Source organism: Piliocolobus tephrosceles, chromosome 18 (genome assembly GCF_002776525.5).
Source record: "Piliocolobus tephrosceles isolate RC106 chromosome 18, ASM277652v3, whole genome shotgun sequence".
NCBI classification, from domain to species: domain Eukaryota; kingdom Metazoa; phylum Chordata; class Mammalia; order Primates; family Cercopithecidae; genus Piliocolobus; species Piliocolobus tephrosceles.
In genome coordinates this window covers 37,386,275-37,407,065 of record NC_045451.1, presented here as the reverse complement: position 1 = coordinate 37,407,065, position 20,791 = coordinate 37,386,275, and the positions used below count along the sequence as shown (strand labels likewise).

Below are 20,791 nucleotides of genomic sequence, written 5' to 3'. Positions count from 1 at the left end.
AATTGCTCCAGTTTTGGCCCAGGGACCCAGATTCTCTGCCAAATTGGCTCCACTAAGCTGAGGAGCAGAGCTTTTGACTTTGGTGCTCAGATACTCTCTGAAACAAGCACCTTCTGACTTTCCCATTCTCTGCCACTGAGTGAGCCCAGGGGGTTAAATCAGTTTCCTGGGATTCACCAAGGGGATGAATTAGAAAGCTTTGATACTTATCTTGGGCCAAGTGAGCAGATCATCTGGTCAGTTCTAAGCAGAAATTCTGTAAATGATGAGAAGAGGGAGGCGAGGGTGGATATTCCCTCAGCACCCAGCTTTGCTTGGCATACGTTCAAGGAGGGAATTCTCCTTTATTGGCTTTTTACGGACTTTGGAAACAGCCCACAGATGCTTGCAATGTGATTTCTTAATTTTGTTGGAAGGAAAGGACCTACAACCCAGATTGTGCTCCTGAGAAGCAACATATCTTTAGCTCTTTCCTCTTCTTACGTTAGTTGTTCTTTCCGAAGCATGTAGCTTGCAGAACTTCAGATGAAGAGAGCAGGCATACTGCCTGAAAAAAGTATAAAGAAAGGTTGGCCAGGTGGGTTGACTCATGCCTGTAATCCCAGCACTTTGGGAGGTCAAGGTGGGCAGATCACCTGATGTCAGGAGTTCAAGACCAGCCTGGCCAACATGGTAAAACCCCATCTCTACTAAAAATGTAAAATTAGCCAGGCGTGTTGGCGCGTGCCTGTAATCCCAGCTACTTGGGACGCTGAGGCATGAGAATCGCTTGAACCCTGGAGGTAGAGGTTGCAGTGAGCCAAGACTGTGCCACTGCACTCCAGCCTGGGTGACAAGAGTGAAACTTCATCTCAAAAAAAAAAAAAAAAAAAAGTATAAAGAAAGGAAGGGAAGGCATTTTCCCCATGAGTAACTCATGCACATATTAAAGGCAGTGTGGTCTTAAAATGAGGTCTGGTCGTGTGTTCAATCCACTCCTAGTAGGAGAAGACTATCTTAGCATCTTTAAAGAGATAAACTGCTTAATTCTCTTTCCACAGGTAAATTCTGTTAACACTGAGAATGACTTTCTCATGTATGTAGTATCCTTCTCTGTTAAAATATGGATTTGCCAAATTTCTTTTTTACAAAGCCTTAATTTAAATAGATCTTAACATGGAAGTCCAGTATAATATACCAATAAAAGTTATGTTATTCTGAATAAAGAGGGGTTAAGAGCCTGGAACTCCTACCTCAGTGCGTCTCACTCACCTCACAATCCCCAAGGCCCTTCTGTGAAATTCAGGGCTTCTTAGGTTACAGTTTGAAAACCACTGTCTTGTGGATTTCTTTCTTTCTTTTTTTTTTTTTTTGAGACAGAGTCTTGCTCTGTCACCCAGGCTGGAGTGCAGTGGCATGATCTCGGCTCACTGCAAGCTCAGCCTCCCAGATTCACACCATTCTCCTGTCTCAGCCTCCCGAGTAGCTGGAACTATAGGCACCTGCCACTATGCCCAGCTAATTTTTTTTTATTTTTTTTATTTTTAGTAGAAATGGGGTTTCACCGTGTTAGCCAGGATAGTCTTAATCTCCTGACCTCATGATCTGCCCGCCTCGGCCTCCCAAAGTGAATTTCTTATTCATGATTCATTTCAGAATGTTAAACACATCATGGACAACCTGATAGGGCTCCCAACAGCATACATACCCAAGATAGCCAGAGGCTCATAAGATATTATGATGTAGTGAAAAAGAACATGAGCTAGCCAAGCCAGGCTCAAATACATTCTATCACCTACTAATCCTGAATGAACCCCAGAGGCTACTTTAGTCTCTTGAACCACTTTTGACTGAAATGATTAATAAATGCTGATATTAACGTCCATGTCGCCAGTTTCTACCAGATTTACCCTATGTAAACTTCTCACCCATAACCACAGAAGATGCCCTACATAAAATCCAGTTTTCTTGAATCTAAAAAAAATTCTATGTCAAGTTTTAAAAGGGTGGAACAAACTTCTGTAGGTTCATTAAGTTCAAATAAGTTTCTTTGGGTTTATTAAGTTCAACATAAAACAAGACTCATCATCTTAGTAAGTCTAGATCAGGGCATTCGGAGGTCTCGTCTTTCATGTGGTCTCTAGTTATTGCTCCAATCTGAAAGGTGGAGGATAAAAGACATTTCCACCCAGAAGTTGAAATAGCTATGACTTGGACAGTAAGCAAATGTACACCCCACTGTAAGAGCATGGGTTGTATGTGCCAAGATTACACATGGAGTCTTTAAAAATATATATAAAAGCTGTTTTGGCTCCATATCTGGAGGATTTTGTTAAAGATCTCACCTGTAAATATTAGAACCCCATCATTTAAAGAAGCAATAAAAGAAATATATAAGCAATCAAGACCAGGCTTGCTTGGAGTTATGTACAAAGTTATTATTAGTCATCCTTGTTGCTCTTTAGGATGGGAGCCTAAAATTAAGACTGTAGGTGTCAGTGATTTCAGGTTTAACCTTTAAAATTTCATGAGGCTGACAGCATTTAGCAAAAGGACACAGTTCAGCTAGGATGGCAATTTTGAGTATATAACTTGCTTCTTAGGCTGGTAGGAAATGAGCCTCTCGGTCTCTACACTACCCATCCACTGCCATCCCCACTCCAATGCCTTGGCCATTAGAACTAATGCCTTTTGAATTGGAAGATTGTTTACTATTAGTTAGGGTGTGGATTTGACTTCAGCCTCACTGGAATGGGGAACTCATGTAGCAATCTGAGTGGCCATCTGTCCAAATTCCTATTTGTAAGCCAATAACAGATACATAGTACAAGACTGTCTCATTGTCCTCCCCTCTGACCTTCTGGTTATTAGTAGAAATTCTTCCACAAAGTGTAAACAAGCTCTTAGAGGTGTGTATTTTGAAGGGACAGAGGAGATAGTGTCCTTCCATCTTTTCTCCAGCCTTGAGGTGACAGGGATGCTTTAGGGTGCTGGCAGGGTAGGGCCAAAGGGAAAATGGCATTCGTTTCATAGGTGGTAAAATGAGACCTGCATAGGTAAATGATCCCATGACAGATCCCATATTGAGTTGCTGCAGAACCAGGGCTATGACTCAAGTCTTTTTTTTTTTTTTCCCTCCGAGTCCAGTGCTCTTTTGTATGACAGTGTTTCACTTATCCTTGGAAAGAGTGGCAACCTATTGGTTCCATTTTACCTACCTTATTTTCCAGTTTCCAGATTTCCTTCTGTGATCCCAATGGATTTGTGGTCTCCTTCATGGTTGGTCATTTCAGAACATTTTGCTTGGTAGAAGCCCTTGTTAGACCCCTTTCCTTTTCTCTGTTTTGACCCCCAACATATCTGACAATTCTTCCTGCCTGTTTCAGAGTCCCCAGTACCCGGTATGGCTGGATATTAGAAACTTTCTTTAGATTGCATACATAGAGTTAGATTTTTTGTTTCTGATTTTTCACTGGGTAAGTCACTTTTTCTTTCTGTGCCTCAGTTGCCTTTTACAATGGAGACTGTGGGGCTAGTTCATCTCAAGCAGCCCCCAGCACACATATGATTAGATGTTTGCCTCAGCTTGCTGGAACAATTTTCCTTACCCGTAGGCTGTCCTGAACTTTTTTTATGGGTTGAAGGGTTGGGGTGGGCCTGAGTTCAACTTCCATTCTAGAGCCAAAGTAAGAAGTGAGTAACACTTTACAAAATAAAGAGGGAGAAAAAAAGGTTCATTTCCTACATTGGAAATAGAAATGAGGGCAGATTGAAAAGAGTAGAGGTGAAGGAGAAGGCTTACTAAATGAAAGGATGGTACATTTGAGGGTAAATTTGAAAATGGATCATTTGCTGTCTTCAAGGCCAGCTTCACTCTGTTTCTTTACCTACCTACCTAGCTACCTATTCATCAGTCCATCTGTCCATTCATGTGCCAGCATCCTTTGCTTTGGCCCATAAGAAAGGAGATATCTGGGAAGAGCAAATGACTTGAAGTATCTCCAGGGCCACCAGTCTTCAGCTTGTCCAGCTGCATAAGATCCTTCTGGCCAGATGTTCAGCATGACCCACACCCTGCCTTTTGTGTCAGTGTCCCCCTTCCCGATGCAAGCATCTGCATTCAGCCAGAGCAATTGATGCAGATATGTGAGGCCCCACTCTATCCAGATGGAGTATGCATTTTTGATAAAGGGCCAGCGGAGGGGACATGACATTTGTTGCTGGGGCAGGAGGACAGAGGGGAAAAAAGGGAGTCACCTCCTCCCCTCCTGGGTGAAAGTTTAGAAGCTATCGACATTTGTAGGGAGGAGGGCAGCTGTTTAAAGGGACAGCTTTAGACTTGAAGAGGTCACAAGGGAATGCTGGATGCAGCTGTACCATGGGTAATTTTGGGTGGGAGATGCAAAGAGAGAATCCCATTCAGAGAACAGAGTTTGAAAAAGACCAGGGAGCAGAATGTCGCTGCTTAGGAAGCTGAAGGGATTTCCACTCTCGCCTCCTTAGGGCCCCACAGCATCCTTCATCTCCCTTCAATTCTCCTTGTTCTCCACCCCTCCCCTCAAGCTCAGAGAGAGAGAGAAAATAAGAAAGCAACATGAATTTATGCCAAGAAAGAAACTGCAGCTTCTCAAAAATGGAAGGCAGAGTCATCCTCCTAATATTTTGAATGTGGACTGTCCAGAGAGCAGCAAGACGTGTCAGGAATGAGATTGTTCTGAGCAGGGCCCCAGGAACACTGCCGGGCTCCACCAGGGAGATGAAAGAATTTTCTCCTTCCTTTGCCTTTTAAATGTAATTCTGTCTGCCCTCTCCACCCCGCGCACCCTGTCGACCCTCTAGCTGGGAGCGGTACAGACATTTAGCCATTCTGGGAAAAGACAGGATCCTTTTCATTAACTTCAGCCTGATTGGAGTCCCTAGGGCCATGGCAGATTTCATTTTCCTCCCTCTCTGCCTCCCTGTCTTGGATCCCCCCCAGCCCCCGACACAGCAAGGCTACCATGAGCAATGAACTGTTTCCCAATGGGATGGAGTGTAGATAGGGTTCAAGCAGGGGAGGCAGTAGAGAAGGGTCTGGGACGTGCGCTTTTCAAGGCAGTGACTTTGAGGAGGGACATGTATACTTCCTCCCCATGCTTCAATTTCCCCTGGATTTCTGAGCAAATCTATCCCAGCTTTAGGGTAGAAATCAGCAGCCGGTTATGTCTGGTTGTCAATGATGGACTGGACAGATATAATCTCTAGTGGAGGTTTCTGCAGAGGTGCTCGGGTTAGCAGATTCGACCAATCCCATTGTTAACTAGCAGTGTGATCCTGAAAATGTCACTTATCAGCTTATTCTGCAAAATAAGGACTTAGTCTGGAGTTTTAAGGTATGTTTTAGTACCAAACATTGGTTTTCAACTGAAGTCGCATACAAGAACCAGGGAAAAGCAGAGCCACTCTGAGTGAAGGTAGAGAGACAGGCACAGTGTGGGCCCTTTGTCTACACATTTTCTCACCCCAGTTTCCCAGCAGAGGTGGCTCCTGAGCCCACTGGGGACACATTGATTTTCTCCTCTTCTCCAGGGGCCTCCAACTGCCTCCCCCAGGCCCTGACACTAAGAATGGAACTCTTTTGCAATATCCTGATGTAGGTGGTCTGTGATCTTTTCCTTTATTTCTGATCCACACTTGAGCACCAAATATTAGTGCCTGACATTCAGCTGTTTCTCCATCCCTTGGTGTGGAATTTGTAGACTTACGGGAAGTAATCTGCTTTGAAAAGGGGAGTGCTCAAGATGCAGGGCCTATGTTTGACCCAACAGTCCATGCATTTGGTTAGAGCGTGGTTAGAACTCAGAAAGACCAAGAAGGCAGAAGGCCAGAAAAGCCAGAAAAGCAAGGGGTCATGGCGTAATGGTGAGGAAAGACACACTGTTGTACATACCGTTTTCAGGACTCATTGCGAGGAGGTGTCACAAACCTTGCCTTTGGTTGTTTCCCAGATCAGATAACACCTTCAATGCATGCTAGTTTGTGAGTTAAACGTTCCAAATCTCCCAAGTAAAGGAATCCAGATAGCAGTTATTTGAGTTCCATCCCTGACATTATATCCCTGCATCCTCCCACACATCATCAGATGTGCTAACACATCTGAACTGGGATGGGTCCATTTAACATTTTACTGTTTCAACCAAAGCAAGGGGTGAGACCCTGATCTCTCCCTGGTGATGGATTTATTCACCATTCAGCTTCTTTCCCTTTTATACTATTCTTCCTTAAATTTAACCTCCAATTTCTACACTGAAGCAGCACCCAATATTCTTCTAGTAAAACCTGTAGCGGCTGGAGAAGAGCTTGTCCCCAGTGCCTGAGTTGATTAACTCATTCAATTATTTGAGTGCCTGCTTCACACAGCAAATGTGCTAGGCACTGAGTGCTGTTTCCTTTTGTTGGCTTGGAAGATATCTTTAGCCTGCCTCTCACACTTCTGTTCTCTAGGCTCAGCAATTTAAGTATTCTGGTCTTCACCTCTGGGCTGACAATATTTCCACTTTCCTTTTAAGTCATTCGACAAACAGGTTATTTAGTGACTAATTGTATGTCCAGACTCTTCTTAACACGTTGAGGTATGCAAAATTTACATCAGATAGAAGCCATAGTCTTTTTAGACAGGGTCTTGTTGGGCATGTTCTTGTTAGGTGAAAAATAGACGAGTAAAAATACATATAACAGCACAAAACAAAACTAGGAAGATCTCTGCCTTCTGCACGCCCAGGGTCTGAAGAATTTGAGCTCTGAATCTAATATGCTAACATATGTTGGTGGGCGTGTTCCTGCACAGGTCGCTCTCATGCCCGTACCTCATCCCAGCCTTTTATTTTCCCTCCTTTACAGCTCTATCCCAATGTTGTGCCCAGCTCAAGCTAAAGGTAAAGGTTTACTGATAAACTCAGATGAGTAAATGGTCATTATCAAGTAAATACAAGCATTTCTGCAAGGAAGAGTTAGTTAAGGGTCGTTCGTGGGGATGCATGTTTTATGTTACTTTCTGTGGCTCATTTGACTACTATTCTGGCACTCAGCTTTTTTCCTGTGCCACATCTCAACAAATGGTCTCCGGTGTGCTATAATTCAGAGGCATTTTATTATAGGAGAAAAAGCATGAGCTTTGGGAAAATACAGTTGGGGATTTAAATCCCAAATACATGTACTGGCTATGAAACCTAGAAAATATTACTTAGCTTCCATAAGTCTCAATTTTCCCATCAGAAAAGAGGAGATACCTTCTGTCTCATGGAGCAGTTGTGAATATTAAAAATGAAAAATTACATAAAGCAGCACCTAGAATGCCAGCCACCCAGGTGATCCTCAATGTTTCCTAATTCCCTACCTTTCTCCTTAAGGTAGGCTATGGCTGGCACTTAACAGATGCAAATGGAGGTGTGTTAGGATTGGCCATTTCCTTTTTCACATCTTTGCTCTTGCACCTGCTCCCACCTGAAGTGCCTTGCCCTACCACCTTTCCAGTGAATTCAAGGCCAAATGCAAGCTCCATCTTATTTCAACAAGCCCACCCTGACTGCTCTTGCTTCATTTCCCCAGTTTGATGCTCACACTCGACTACACTCTGCTCCCACTGATGTACACGTGTCTGCATGTCTGATTCTTCCACCAAACTATAGGTTCCTTGAAGGCAGGGACTAAGTCTATCATTACATTTCACCCTTAATTCCTAGCAAGTGGCCTAATGGGTTGTGGCTTGGCTGTTTCATTACAATCAGAGGGGTCAAACCAGCTCTCCACCAGGATGGTGCTGCCTGCCACCAAGACACCTGCCGCAAGGGGAATCTAGCCTGCAGGATGGGGAATGTGGGGGTGGGGAGCAGCAAAGTGTTTATCTTCTCCACCTCTCTTCTGCTGGATCCTAGCTTCAACATCACTTAAGCACCATTTTTGGCAGTCATTTAAGGAAGCTAAAAAATCCAGTTGAGCTTTTCTGAAGGCTGGAGGCCCTGGGGCTCAGCATGACTTCTTCTCTTTCTTGACCCAAACAAAACATTGTTACAGCAAACGTGAAGTCTTTCCTATTTTTCACAAATGCTTTCCAGGCCTAACAAAGCTAGCAGTCACCCTCCTTGAATCAAAATAAGCATCTGCCCTTTTTCTCTTTATCTTACACTTTCCCAGCATGTATTATACGAATGCGATTATTTTACTAATTAATCATATATTTTTATTTAACTTTTTTTGTGCAAAACCCTGGAAAGGATGCAAAAATATTTAAAACCTTAACTTTAGTCTTTAATATTGATTAAACACAGAGGTGCAGAAAGCCCATATAACTGACTCTTATTCTTTTATGTTGTGTATGATTGTTTGAAGCATAAATGATAAAAACCTAAATAGTGTATAAAATCATAGGCAGCATATGACAAAGGGAAACTGAGTCACATGTAGCTGTGAAGAGGAGAGGGTCATTTTTACTGAGCTCATTTTTTTTTTTTTTTTTTAAGAAAGAGAAAACGGTCGGGCACAGTGGCTCACGCCTGTAATCCCAACACTTTTGGAAGCCAAGGCAGGCATATCACCTGAGGTCGAGAGTTCGAGACCAACCTGACCAACATGGAGAAACCCTGTCTCTACTAAAAATACAAAAATTAGCTGAGCATGGTTGCGGGCACCTGTAATCCCAGCTACTTGGGAGGCTGAGGCAGGAGAATCGCTTGAACCTGGGAGGCAGAGGTTGCGGTGAGCTGAGATCATGCCACTGTACTCCAGCCTGGGCAACAAGAGTGAAACTCCATTAAGAAAGAGAGAGAGGGAGAGAGGGAGGGCGGGAGGGAGGGAAGAAAGGAAGGAAGGAAGGAAAGGAAGGAAGGAAGAAAGGAAGGAAGGAAGGAAGGAAGGAAGGAAGGAAGGAAGGAAGGAAGGAAAGAAGGAAGGAAAGAAGGAAGGAAGGAAGGAAGGAAGGAAGGAAGGAAGGAAGGAAGGAAGGAAAGAAGGAAGGAAGGAAAAACCCTCTTAGAGGAGATGGACCTTTGTTTCTGAAGCAGTAAGTCTTGTATCACAGACCACTTTGAAAGCAGGAAGAAAGCCAGGGCCCCTCTCTCTAAGGAAATATATACATCTATAGATTCACACATACTTACAATTTCAGGGAGCCATGGACCTGATGAACTCCATCCATAGCCCATGGTTCCTAATTTAAGAGCCTCTGAAGAACTGATAGCACATAGAAATAATTCAGAGAGAGCAGCAAGAGAGGTGATGAAGTCAGAGATGGAGCACAAAGTGGCAAGGCCATTGAGCCTAGATTCCCAGTCCAGAAATCTCACATTTGTCTTCTGCAATCCCACTTCTGTAGCTCTCATCCAGGCTATGGTAAGTCCATTGCTGGTCAGTTGTCATGGGGATACTGTATGCAAACTGAAAAGTGTCACTGAGAAAATTTCTTTGTTTTTTTCCAGCTCCTCACAGCCAGTGACCTTGCAGCCAGTGACCTCAAAGGATTTCAGCCACAGGTAAGTTCCACTGATGCTCTTATGAAGTTTGGAAGAGAGAAATGCTCCACAGTTTGGTGGTCAACAAGCACCCATGGGGCCAGGACAGAAATCCCAACCTTGGATTTCTAGCTTCTTTCCCTCGAAATGCTAACTGTGAGAATGACCTGGTAGCTTTCTCTCCTCCTCCAGCTCCTCTCATTCCAGCATGGACAAAACCACCTCTTTGGCTCTTTCATTCCTAATATTGTATAGTGGAAAAATATATAGAGATCAAGATGCTCGGAATGTTAAGTGTTGGGGATTCAGCTTAGGAAAGGGTTAAACCAAAGGCGGCAGAGGGTGGGATGGGGTTGGGGTTCTCCCCTGTATTTCTCTTTTTGGACAGGACACTCACATTTCTGTAATCTTTGCGGCAAATGCCTCACAGTCAAGGCCTGACAGCCAAGTTAATCTCAGACTCCTGCAGAGGCAGACAGTTGAGGTTGGCTGATCTTGGTCAGGAAATGGGCCGCTGTTATCTCTGGCCAGAATGGTGTTTGGAGGTTACTATGGGCAAACTGTGTGAGGGTGTAGGCAAGGGTTTTCTGGAGACTTTTTTGCAGGGGTGAAGATGGACATCATCCTCCCTGTCTCTGGAAAAGGAGTCTACACACAAACATAAATACCAAGACACATACAAATCTCAGCTATACAAAAGCCCTTGTTTGCTCACACAGAGCCCAGTATAGGTAGAACGTATATATAAAGAAAGATAAATCTAAAGGTGATCATTAGGGGACTCGGCCCTTGCCCTGTCCCCCTTGCAAAATGAAACTTTCTGTCACCCTTCAGCTCAGTTCCTGCCTCAAGGTCTCAGTGCTGTACCTTTGTGGGAAAATACATTATAGCTAATGGCAGTGAACTTCCAGGGGTCAGCAAATACTTTTCTAATTGCAGGAGTTTCATATATTTGGGAACGTTTTCTTCTTTAAAGGTGTTTCACATCCAGGAGCCGACTGCACCCTCCCTACCCTTCTCCCAGGTGAGCCACATCCTGTGCGTACCCTCTCACTGCTGAGGAACCTGAGGACCCAGTCCTGATGCACAGTGGCCCCAGATCACACAGAGAGCTAGGAACAGGTGACAGTGGGAGGCCAGAGGAAGAGAATTAACAGAATCACGAGCTTCATTGGTGGGAATCAAAGATGGATTCACACACCAGTGTGGGGTGTTGTCATCCCATCTTGTTGATCCTCCTGTCTGGAAAGTAGTGAGTTTTTAGACAGATGTGGTCAGTAAGCCTTTTTTGTCAACCATTGAAAACTGTTAATTAATTACTTATTCACATGTTTACGCAAACTTCCGGTTTGGCTAAGGGAATGTGAAACAAAAACAAAAGAAAATCCACATTTACCACCTACCCCACTCACCTCTGCACCTACGCTCATACATGGTGGCAATGCCAGCTAATTATTTTGTTTTAATCTGAAAATTTATAACATTAAAGAAAATTGTGTGGTGCCGTTTTACTGCTTGAAAACGACACCCGGTAGAGACTGAGTTTATTGGAGTTGTGTGTGTGTGCGTGGTTTTGGCATGGTTTGCTTCTGAGCTGAACACGTTCTGTCCATGTTTGTTGACCTACACTTTTAGATATTAGATTTAAACTAATAGAGCGAACTTTCCAGTGAAGGAGAATTTAGATATATTTAAGGTTCGTGCATAACATTTGAGAGCATGATCCTAGAAAGGCAGCTCCCAGGCTCCCCCACAGCCAGCGCCACAGCTTCCAGTGCAGATGGCTCGCTCCTCTGGTTCTGTTCAGCCCTTCCATGTTATTCCATTTGTGTATCATCCCCCTGAGGCTAGAAGCATAAATACATATTTTTCACTCCTCAGGATGCCTGTTCTTGAGGCCAGGAAGTCCTGGGAAACTTGTGGCCAGGGTGTAATGCCCAGATCAAAGTTAATTCTCTAGTGAAAGGTTCAGATGTGTCTCTGGTCAACACCACCCTTTTGGGTGCTTTTTAAAACAGAAACAGAAAGCTGTACACAGGCTTTGCACTGCCCCCTCCAGCCCCACTGCACCAAACTGCTGGCTTCTGTTGTTATTTTTCCCCTTCTCTCTTTGGGTTTTAGATGAAACTGAGTCCCACACAATTATTCATGGGTGTGTTCCCCTCCAGGACCCATCATTGACTGGCAGGAGGGGACTCCCCGAGGACCCCTTCCAGGGATAACTATCTGTCCTCTCAGCTTTTGCATGGTGCCCACTTACCACTTGAATGTAGAGGTTTTCTGTTTGTTTTTCCTGATGCTTGTTCCTGCTTTAGACTCTTAAGGAAGATAGTTACAAAATCTTCGATGATTTTGAATGTGTGTAGAGTCGAGTCTGTATTGAGCTGGCTTTTCTGTTCATTTGTCTCTGTCTTCTCTCTGCATCCAGATAGAGAAGAGGAAGGTAAGGAAGTGAGTATCTGCCTTTCTCCTCATGGTTATTGGTTAATAAAATGCCATGCTCATTCCTGGAAATAAACATATAACTTTTCAAGATGAGCCTGAAAGCCCATTTTTCTAAGGTATTATGTTTTAGCGGCGGGTGGTCTCCCCAGAGGCTGGTGAGCCCGGCCTCTGGGCCACAGGGTAGAGCTTCTCCTAGAGTCAGGCCTGGTGCTGGTAGGCGGGTACTATTCTCAGCAAGTTTTAAAGGCACAGATGGAAAAGCTTCTCAAATTCACACCTAACCCACCCTGACTCTTCTACCTCCAAACACATCTCCTTTTACTTTCTAACATCCTGTTCTTGCCTTTTGAAGCAACAGACACACTTGAGTACCCTCCTTTCTAAGCCTTTGGGTTATTGGAAATGAGAACCCTCACTTCCTTTTGTCGGACCAGTCCCCTCCATTCCTAAGAGGAATAAGAGCTGACATTTAATTCTCTTTAGTAAAAGCCCAATAACTATATGCTTTCCTCTGCATTTTTCTTTCATTCTTTTTTTCCTCTAATATAAAAGTTGTAAGTGTCTATTGTAGAAATTTGGAATATACAGAAAACCATAAGAAAGAAAATACCCTATTATTTTCACCTCAGAAACATACACAATGACGTTTTGGCATATAGTCTTCCAATCTTTGTTCTACATAGACACACGCATCTATTTTTTTTTAATGGTCATATTTTATATGCTTTTTTGTTACCTTATTTTTTGTTGGTTTGCATGCTTTCCACAACACTGGAAAATCTAGCAGCTAGCCATGCTTGCACTAGTTGTTAGTACCGTCATTCATTTACTAGTCCCCTCTTGCTGGACATCCCATTCCTTTTGCAGGCTGAGATCTCCAGGAGCAATCCAAGGCAAATGCTGGGATCCAGTGCCTTCATCCAGGATACAAAGAGCATCCAAGACTTCTTGGCATTGATTTATTTATTTACTTTTATTTCTCAGTTCCTACAAGAATGTGCAGGCTGCTTAAACTTTGCCGCAAAGTGCCCGTGGGTGATGCCCACATGCTTGTGCACATGCTTACGAGGTGGGGGATGTGGTAAGGAGATAGCCATAGCATGGGCACGAAATTCAGATGCATGTCCTGCATGCCCCGCCACCGTGTCAGAACAGTGATGTGACAAAGAACGTCCCCCACAAGGAAAGCACAGACTAAAGGATTTGGTCCTCACCTGCTACATAAATCCTCTGTTGTCTCAGAGAATAGGATACTTCCTTTAGGAAAAATGGAGTATTATTTCAAGTGCAGGGCAAGTGTAGTGGCTGCCTATGAAGGGTGGCTGTTTTTAATGAGTTTCTAAAATGTCGATTGCTACTATGGTCAAGGGCACGCTGTGGTGGAAGGTGAGAAGACAGTAAACCAGAACACACAGGAAAACATGTTTTAGTGCAGAGAAAACAGAACTTTCAGTCACTTAGTTGCCATTTCATTCAACAGGCATCCATGGAAGACCTTTCTGTGGTGCTCCCAGCTAGGCACAGACCCTTCCCCAGATGTTGACAGTTCTGGAATGTTCTACCACCAGTGTTAGCTTTGTGACCCTAACGAAGTTACCTAATGTCTTTCATCTTGATTTACTTTGTTAAGCAAAGGAGTTGTGCAGCTTATTTCACAGAGAGTATGGGCATCGATGAGACAATGCATGTGAAGGTAGCCTTGTATGCCTGAAATGCGCAGTGAGGTATTGTTTTCTTCCACTAGAGAAGTGCAGAACAAATTAATTAAAAATTCAGATGTAGAAGAAATTGTATGTCTATGGAACAAGCAGGGAAGTCTTCCCGGCAGAGGTCTTGTTGTACCTGCCAGGGTGGGTGAGAAGAAGGTGAGGCGGTGAACTTATTCCAGAGCAGGTGAAGTGTGGATGAAGGCTGAGACCGCAATGTGGTGCTTGGGTATATCTGAAGGCTTGCAGTGATTTAATTGCGGAGCCTCAGAGGAGACCATGGTGGGAAATTATATGCAAATTAAAATGGGGCCAAATTTCAGGTCTTAAACATCTTGAAAATGAAATAATAGTTTTTTTTAAAAAGTCCAAAAAATAAATTGGACTTAAAAATTAACTATTATTTATGTTTTCAAATTTACACAAAAGTTAGCATAATGTAATAAACTCATGTACCTGTTACCCAGTTTCAATGGTATGCTGCTAACAAAGCCCACATTTGTAGCATTTGGTAAGTTCTGTTGTGTAAATATCTCCATCATGACCAATTTTAAGCTATCAGTGGTTTAGCCACCTGTTGGCAAAGTCTTTGACAGTCAGCTCTGCTCCCCAGCATGCCACTGGAAGAGCTTTCACAATTGTTACCATTTTCCAAACTTGTCTATACTCTCATCTACTTAGGTTTTTAATTTTAATTATTTGGGGCTATACTTTAAAACAAATCCGAGTCATTATGTTATTTCACTGATAAATAATTTAATTAACTTATCTAACAAATAAGGGCTTTTAAAGAACAATCAGAATGCCATTATCACATCTATCAAAATTACCAGTAATTTTTAAATGTTTTCAAATACCCAGTCCATATTCAGACTTTTCTGCTCATTTTTAATATATCATGTTTTAGTTGATTTGTCTGAATCAGGAAACAGAATTTGGATTTTTGGAATCCATCCTAAGACAATGGGAGGCACTGAAGATTTGAGGGCAGAGAAGAGTCAGAACCATGATGGATGAAGGTTCCTCAATGGGTAGAAGGCGTGATGAAACCAAGAGGGCATCCAGCACTCAGCCTGTGCTGTTGATCCATACGAGGAGTAGTGGGGAATGAAGGTGGACTGAGGACCGTGGGGGTATCACAGAGGAGATGAATGCCAAAAAGTTTGGTGGCAGAATTAGTGGACCAGCAGCTGCTCAGTAGCTGGAGAATTTGGGATGCTGTTAACCAAAATGAGGGCCCACGAGAAGTGCAGTGTTCATTCTTGGAGTAAGAATGATTAAGTGTTCAGAGGAGGAAGGCTCAGTCCTCCTCAAATGAACGTTTACTCCACTTTCCTTAGCCCCCACAATTAGTCCTACTCGTAGATCATCAGAGGACACAACCATCTGCAGAACAATCCTGGATTCCATGGGTCCTCACCTAGAAGTTTTAATGCAAAATCCCCAAGTATTCTGTGAGGAGAAGCTACTTTTTAGGAAGGTGTGACTGTGGAGTTTCTGCATAGAGAGAAATCCTGGCTGTGCTTATCTCTCAACAGAAAAGGAAGGCTGAAGCAGGGCAGGGGCTGTGACAGCAGCTTACGTTTCAACAAGGGTCTGTGTATTGGATTGCTACATTTGGGCATTCCTACACTGGGAAATGGGAGGCAAGTGGGGAGTTAGAGTCTCCGACAGCTCTTTTATTTTGTAGAAGGGAATGTCTGAGTTCCCAGGTTGCTTGTTCTTCTAGGGTTGATCATGTTTTTCAGAACAAAACCACCACTATCTGACTCAACTCTAAATGGACATCAGCTGTCTACAGGGTCAGCATCAACACTTAGAAAGAGTAAAATTGGGCAGGGTGCGGTGGCTCTCGACTGTAATACCAACACTTTGGGAGGCCGAGGCAGGGGGATCATGAGGTAAAGGGATCGAGACCATCCTAGCCAGCATGGTGAAACTTCATCTCTACTAGAAATATAAAAACTAGCTGGGCCTGGTGGTGCACACCTGTAGTCCCAGCCACTCGGGAGGCTGAGGCAGAAGAATAGCTTGAACCCAAGAGGCAGAGGTTGCAGTGAGCCAAGAATGTGCCACTGCACTCCAGCCTGTTGACAGAGCAAGACTCCGTCTCAAAAGAAAAAAGAAAGAAAAAAAGGAGTAAAATTGAAGCTCTGGATTTTCCAGGGCACTGAGCCTCATTAGACTCTGAACTGGAGTTTGTGGTAATGCATGTTCACCCTGCTTTTGGCTCAATACACATATGCCAAGCACTTACTGAGCATATATAGATGCCAGGAGATGTTCTTTGAACTTTACATGTATTTTGTCATTTAATCTTCACAACACTTTGTGAAATCAATAAGAACATTATCCCCATTTTACAAGTCAGCACACAGGCACAGAGAAGTTAAGGTCACCAAGCCTGTATGTGCCAGAAGTGAGATTTGTACTCAGGTAATCCGGCTCCAACATCTGTATTCTTAACCACTTATGCTATGCCATCTTGAATTAGATTTATCTCTACAGTGAACACAGACCAGTGTGACCACTGGTAAGTGCAGGACAAGTGGCCGCACCTTCGTTTTCGAAGATTGTGTTGAGTTTCCTTGATCTTTGACAAGGTCCATGAAAAAGCAATTTCTTCATCTGAGTAATAGAGGGAATTGCTGCATAGCATTTTGAATCCTTCCACCTTGGCAAATACTTTCTTATTGTTCTTGTCCCTGTCCTTCCCCAAACTCTCAAAGGGAGAATCACAGTGGTGTTTGTCCCTCCCACAGAGGAGGAAACTGATATGAGACGGAGGTAGGCTGGGCCAGCAATGAGGATACAGGTTGCTTGTTTTGACTTCACCACATAATATTTACTTTGCTGTTTAGGAAAGAGGCATCCCAAAGCAAAGCAGTGTATAAGGAAATACTGCAGCTGCTGCTTCCTTACACCCTCCCACATCCCCACACCCCTATTTTAAAATGGAATGAGACACTAGAGACCATGAAAAGCTGCCATCCCCAGCCTTGGCTGCAGACAGGAGTTATCAGGGCAGTTTGAAAAATACGGGAATCCAGTCCTAACCCCTGTAGTTTGTGGATTGAATTGGTCTGGGTGGGGTCTGGATGTTGGTATTTTCAGAAGCTCTCCAAAATCTAAGTCAGCCTCCTCATTTTCTAGATTAAAGACTCCAGTAAGGAGGAAGTCTGGAAGAGAAGAGGAGGCCAAGGCGTCACATTCAAAAAGCAATTCCTGTCCCAGGAACGTGCCGTGTGCTTCTCATGCCCGCAGAACCCATTCCCCACAAAACCCGGTTCTCTCTCTTACTCTTCCCTTTTCACAGTGAACCTGCAGTCTGGGCACAAGAAGTATAACTTAGCATGGATTCTGTAAAGCCCACACCTGTGGTCATTCCCTGTTCTTTCCATTCAACAACTGAGACTTGCCCAGGATAGTAAACAAGTGAGTGACAGCATTTGGGCTTATGGTCTTCTCTGCCTGCTTAGCTAGACATTCTCTCTGGGTCTAAAAGATAATCCAAAAAGATCCAGCTTCACAGTGCTGCCCTGAAGTCATAATGCATTAGGCGGCCCTGATGCAGCGTTCGTTGTCTTCCGGGGCAGGCTTGATCCCAAGAGATTGCCTGCTCAGATGATCGCTTAGTAAACACATGCCTTATACTCTCTAGGCCTTTTTTCTAGCTTGCCTTGTATCACCTGTGCCATGGATCTTTGCTCTCTGACCCCATGCTATGCAGACTGTAGGCTCCAAGCCACTGCTGGCCTGTCGAGTGTGTGTCGCTGGTCTACCATGGGATACATTTAGAAACTTTTATGGCAATTTGACATTTCTGTGATATCCAAGCATGTGATTGTTTTCCTACTGATTTGTCTTTATAGTATTTTACCAAAGTTTCCATACAAAAAATATGGATTAAGGACAAAACATCTGGTCCTTCATCACAGATTGTTTGACAAGCTCTGTTCTAGTTAGCCTACACTGAGCTTTCCTAGTATTAATAAAAGAGTAGGATTTGGACTCCTCGTTTGTCTTTTTCTTCTTCTACAAGCCTATATATGAATATTTGTCATAGGAATAATGTTCACCCTTCAAAAAAAAGGTGGTTCCGCTCGTAACAGTATCTTTCTTGCTATTTTTAGGATAACTGCACACAACGTGTATCTTTTCTCATAATTCCTAAGGAAATCCATTTCATTATTTTTCTTACCAAACATGTGTGACAATAACAGGGCATTTTTAACAAAAATATTTGCCCACGTGCATACATGCACATCACACTGAAGCCCAAACGGACACTTTTACTCTTCTTACATGAAATCAACAGTTTCCTCCCACAAGTATACATTTTTTGCACTGCTTGCCCTGATAGTGCTTTTAGTTTATTTTTTTTTTTTTTTTTTTAACCAGTATCGGCATTTGGTCCTGGAGAAAGAAGTTCTCCAGGTGTTTTCCAGAAAGTCTGGCATTCCCGTGGAATATTCTGAAGTCTTAATAAGTTCTCTTGGGATACTAAATCTCTAGACCTCAGTGAATATTTTGTTTTTTAATTCCAAGACGTTCTGACCATCTGAGGGCTGTGTGCAGGTGGGCCTGACTTAAACCTAATGTGCAGAAAGTCACGTGTGAGAAAACTGAGAGTCGACAGGTGGGTATTGGCGGGGAGGTGGTTATTCTTATGCAGAAAATTGTTTCCACTTGATCAAGGAAATCAGTATAAGTCATCCCTGCTAGTATATTCAAATATGATGTCATATTTCAAAATCTGATTTAAACTCAATTTTTTCAGAACAGAAATATAAACAAAGTGAGGCCAACTGGTTGAATTAACTTTGAATGATGCCCTTAGCAACAAGGGAGTAGGAGTAGATGATGTCTGTGATCCCTTGAGACCCCAAGGATTTACTTATTCTGTGAATCCTTCCACTGTCTTTACATCTTCAGTTTTTCATCCTATTTTTTTTTTCTCTTCAATCCTTTTGGTAAAGTGGCCTAAAGATGAGCTTCTTAAAACTTCTCCTGTAATTCTGCTCATTTGAGACCTGGGGTTATTGATGTTTTGTACTGTATCTCTAATGTCTGTGTTTATTACTAGATTTAGTTACAGCATCATATTTTCCTGTGTCTAAAATGTTAGTATGATACATGACTGTGCTCTATACATTTTTAGGTCTAGGAATGACTCCTGCATAGTAAATGCAAATTCACAAACCACCTTTAGGGCTTGAGAGATTTCTTTTTCTTAATTCCTTTATCAGGATAGTTCCAAATCTCCCTCTTGAGTATGGAATAGGCCCATCTCCACAACAAATAAGCAAGCTCACTTTTTTAGTTCCTTCCAACCCCACTACCTGGCTCCCACTCTAACCTTTTTGTCCTTCCACCTATCTACCCACCCCATTTCCTACCATGTTGTACCAGACAAAAGACATCCATTGAGAGGTGTCAAGAGACCTCCACAAGAGAGGGGCCCTCGTAGTGGAACAGCTTGCAGCTCTCACGTGGCTTCTTCCAGACATCCGCTTGCTTGTGTTGCGAGACTGGGTTAAGACTGCAGACAGCCTCCACTTCATTTTTTGGGTATTTCCCTGATAGTGGTCATCCTCTTCCACCGCCCTCCAGCTCTGCCATAATTTCCTTTGTACGTCTCTCACCTTCCTAAAAATATGCACCAGAGTTACTGGCAGAACTCATGTTTCTAATGGGTGACCCAAGCCAATGATGCATGGAGGGGAAAACTTTGTGTGATGTTGTTGTAATCCTTACAGCTATAAATAGTAAAAATTGATGCTTGTTTAGCAACAAAACATAAATCTCTCCCACCTTGCTGTATCCAGTATCAAGCACAGAGAACATTTTCCATTACTTTATAGTTTGGTAGTTAAGAGCAATGATTTTGGAACCAGACTGATAAGTTTGAATCACAGGTTTGCTCTGTACTAGCTGTGTGACTTCTGTAAGTTATTTGACTTTTATGGCTAGAGTCATCCTTAGTAGAGGAAGGATACCTACCCCAATGGGATTTTGAACAGGATTGAAAAGATAGGCGCACAGAAAAGTGTCTGGCATCTAGTAAACACTCCACAAATGTGCACTATAATTCTTATTACTCTTATAAATTACATAATTGAAATTGATCTTGGACCGCTGAAGTCAGGGTTAGAGCACAAATTTCAGCTTCCCAAGACCATATGACTAGAGTTTGGGATTATCCAGCAGGAAAAACAAACAAACATAATAAACCAAACCCACAAAACCTAGATTCACCCAACCTTTCACTAGGCTGTTTATGATGCTTGCCATTTTAAATGAGCAGAGATAAACACTGTAGTCCTGGGAGAATGGCCCTGGGAGAGGAAGCAGGAGGACAGAGACTGATGAGAACAGGCTGAGAGATGCATAGCGACCATTTGACCAGGAGAAGGGAACACTACACACTTGCCTTCATTGACTACTTCCTTCTCTTCCCACCCACAGCGCTTTCTGAACTAACATTTTATCTTTCACTCATGGAGGAGGAATAACCATAAGGTACTAAAAATGATTTTTAATAAATGTATCAGTAGATCATTCAGCCATAGGGTATTGCCTCATTTAAGCAACTTTCTCAGGCCCAGTGATCCTCCACGCATTTCTGGAGGTCCACTTTGGCTCCTACCCTGTGGAAGATTCACAGGTGCAGTGATTGATTGCCCAGAAACATCAGTGAGGAATCAGACCAAAGGACATTTGGATGTTTGGAGAGACTGCACTAGGACTTGGGAATTTTTTAGGATTTTATATGATGGCTTTCACACCACTAAATTCAGTTGCTTCCACATGAAAAATAAGAGATGATTCAAGAAGCACATGGGTTTTGGATTTAATGCCGCATCAGGCGAGTGAGAGGGCATCTGCAAAAAAGAGCCATCCAGGCTGCAGAACTCTTGTTTCCAGCAAATAGTCCATTGTTGACTTGGTGATAGGGCAAGTAGTTTGCTGATGGAAAAAAGAGAGGTCTGTGCCAGGCTTAATTGTATTGTGAGAAAATGCAGCTGGCTAAATTTGGCTTCCCGCCTTTGATATGTGTAGGAACAGACTTACCAAAGTAGAGAACATGGGGTGAGCATTGTATTAGGTTGTTCTTGTATCATTATAAACAAATACCCGAGACTGAGTAATTTATTTAAAGAAAAGGTTTAGTTG

General features: G+C 43.0%; 1 protein-coding gene across 3 annotated transcripts in view; it reads left to right on the top strand.

Annotated features, from left to right (window-relative positions):
- The window catches only part of SETBP1 (SET binding protein 1), a 376,613-nt gene that overhangs the window by 180,623 nt on the left and 175,199 nt on the right, over positions 1-20,791 (top strand). For all 3 annotated transcript variants that reach the window (XM_023207631.3, XM_023207632.2, XM_023207633.3), the window contains exon 3: positions 9,432-9,485. In XM_023207631.3, coding sequence (XP_023063399.2) covers positions 9,432-9,485 — 54 coding nt within the window. The remainder of the gene's footprint in view (positions 1-9,431; positions 9,486-20,791) is intronic.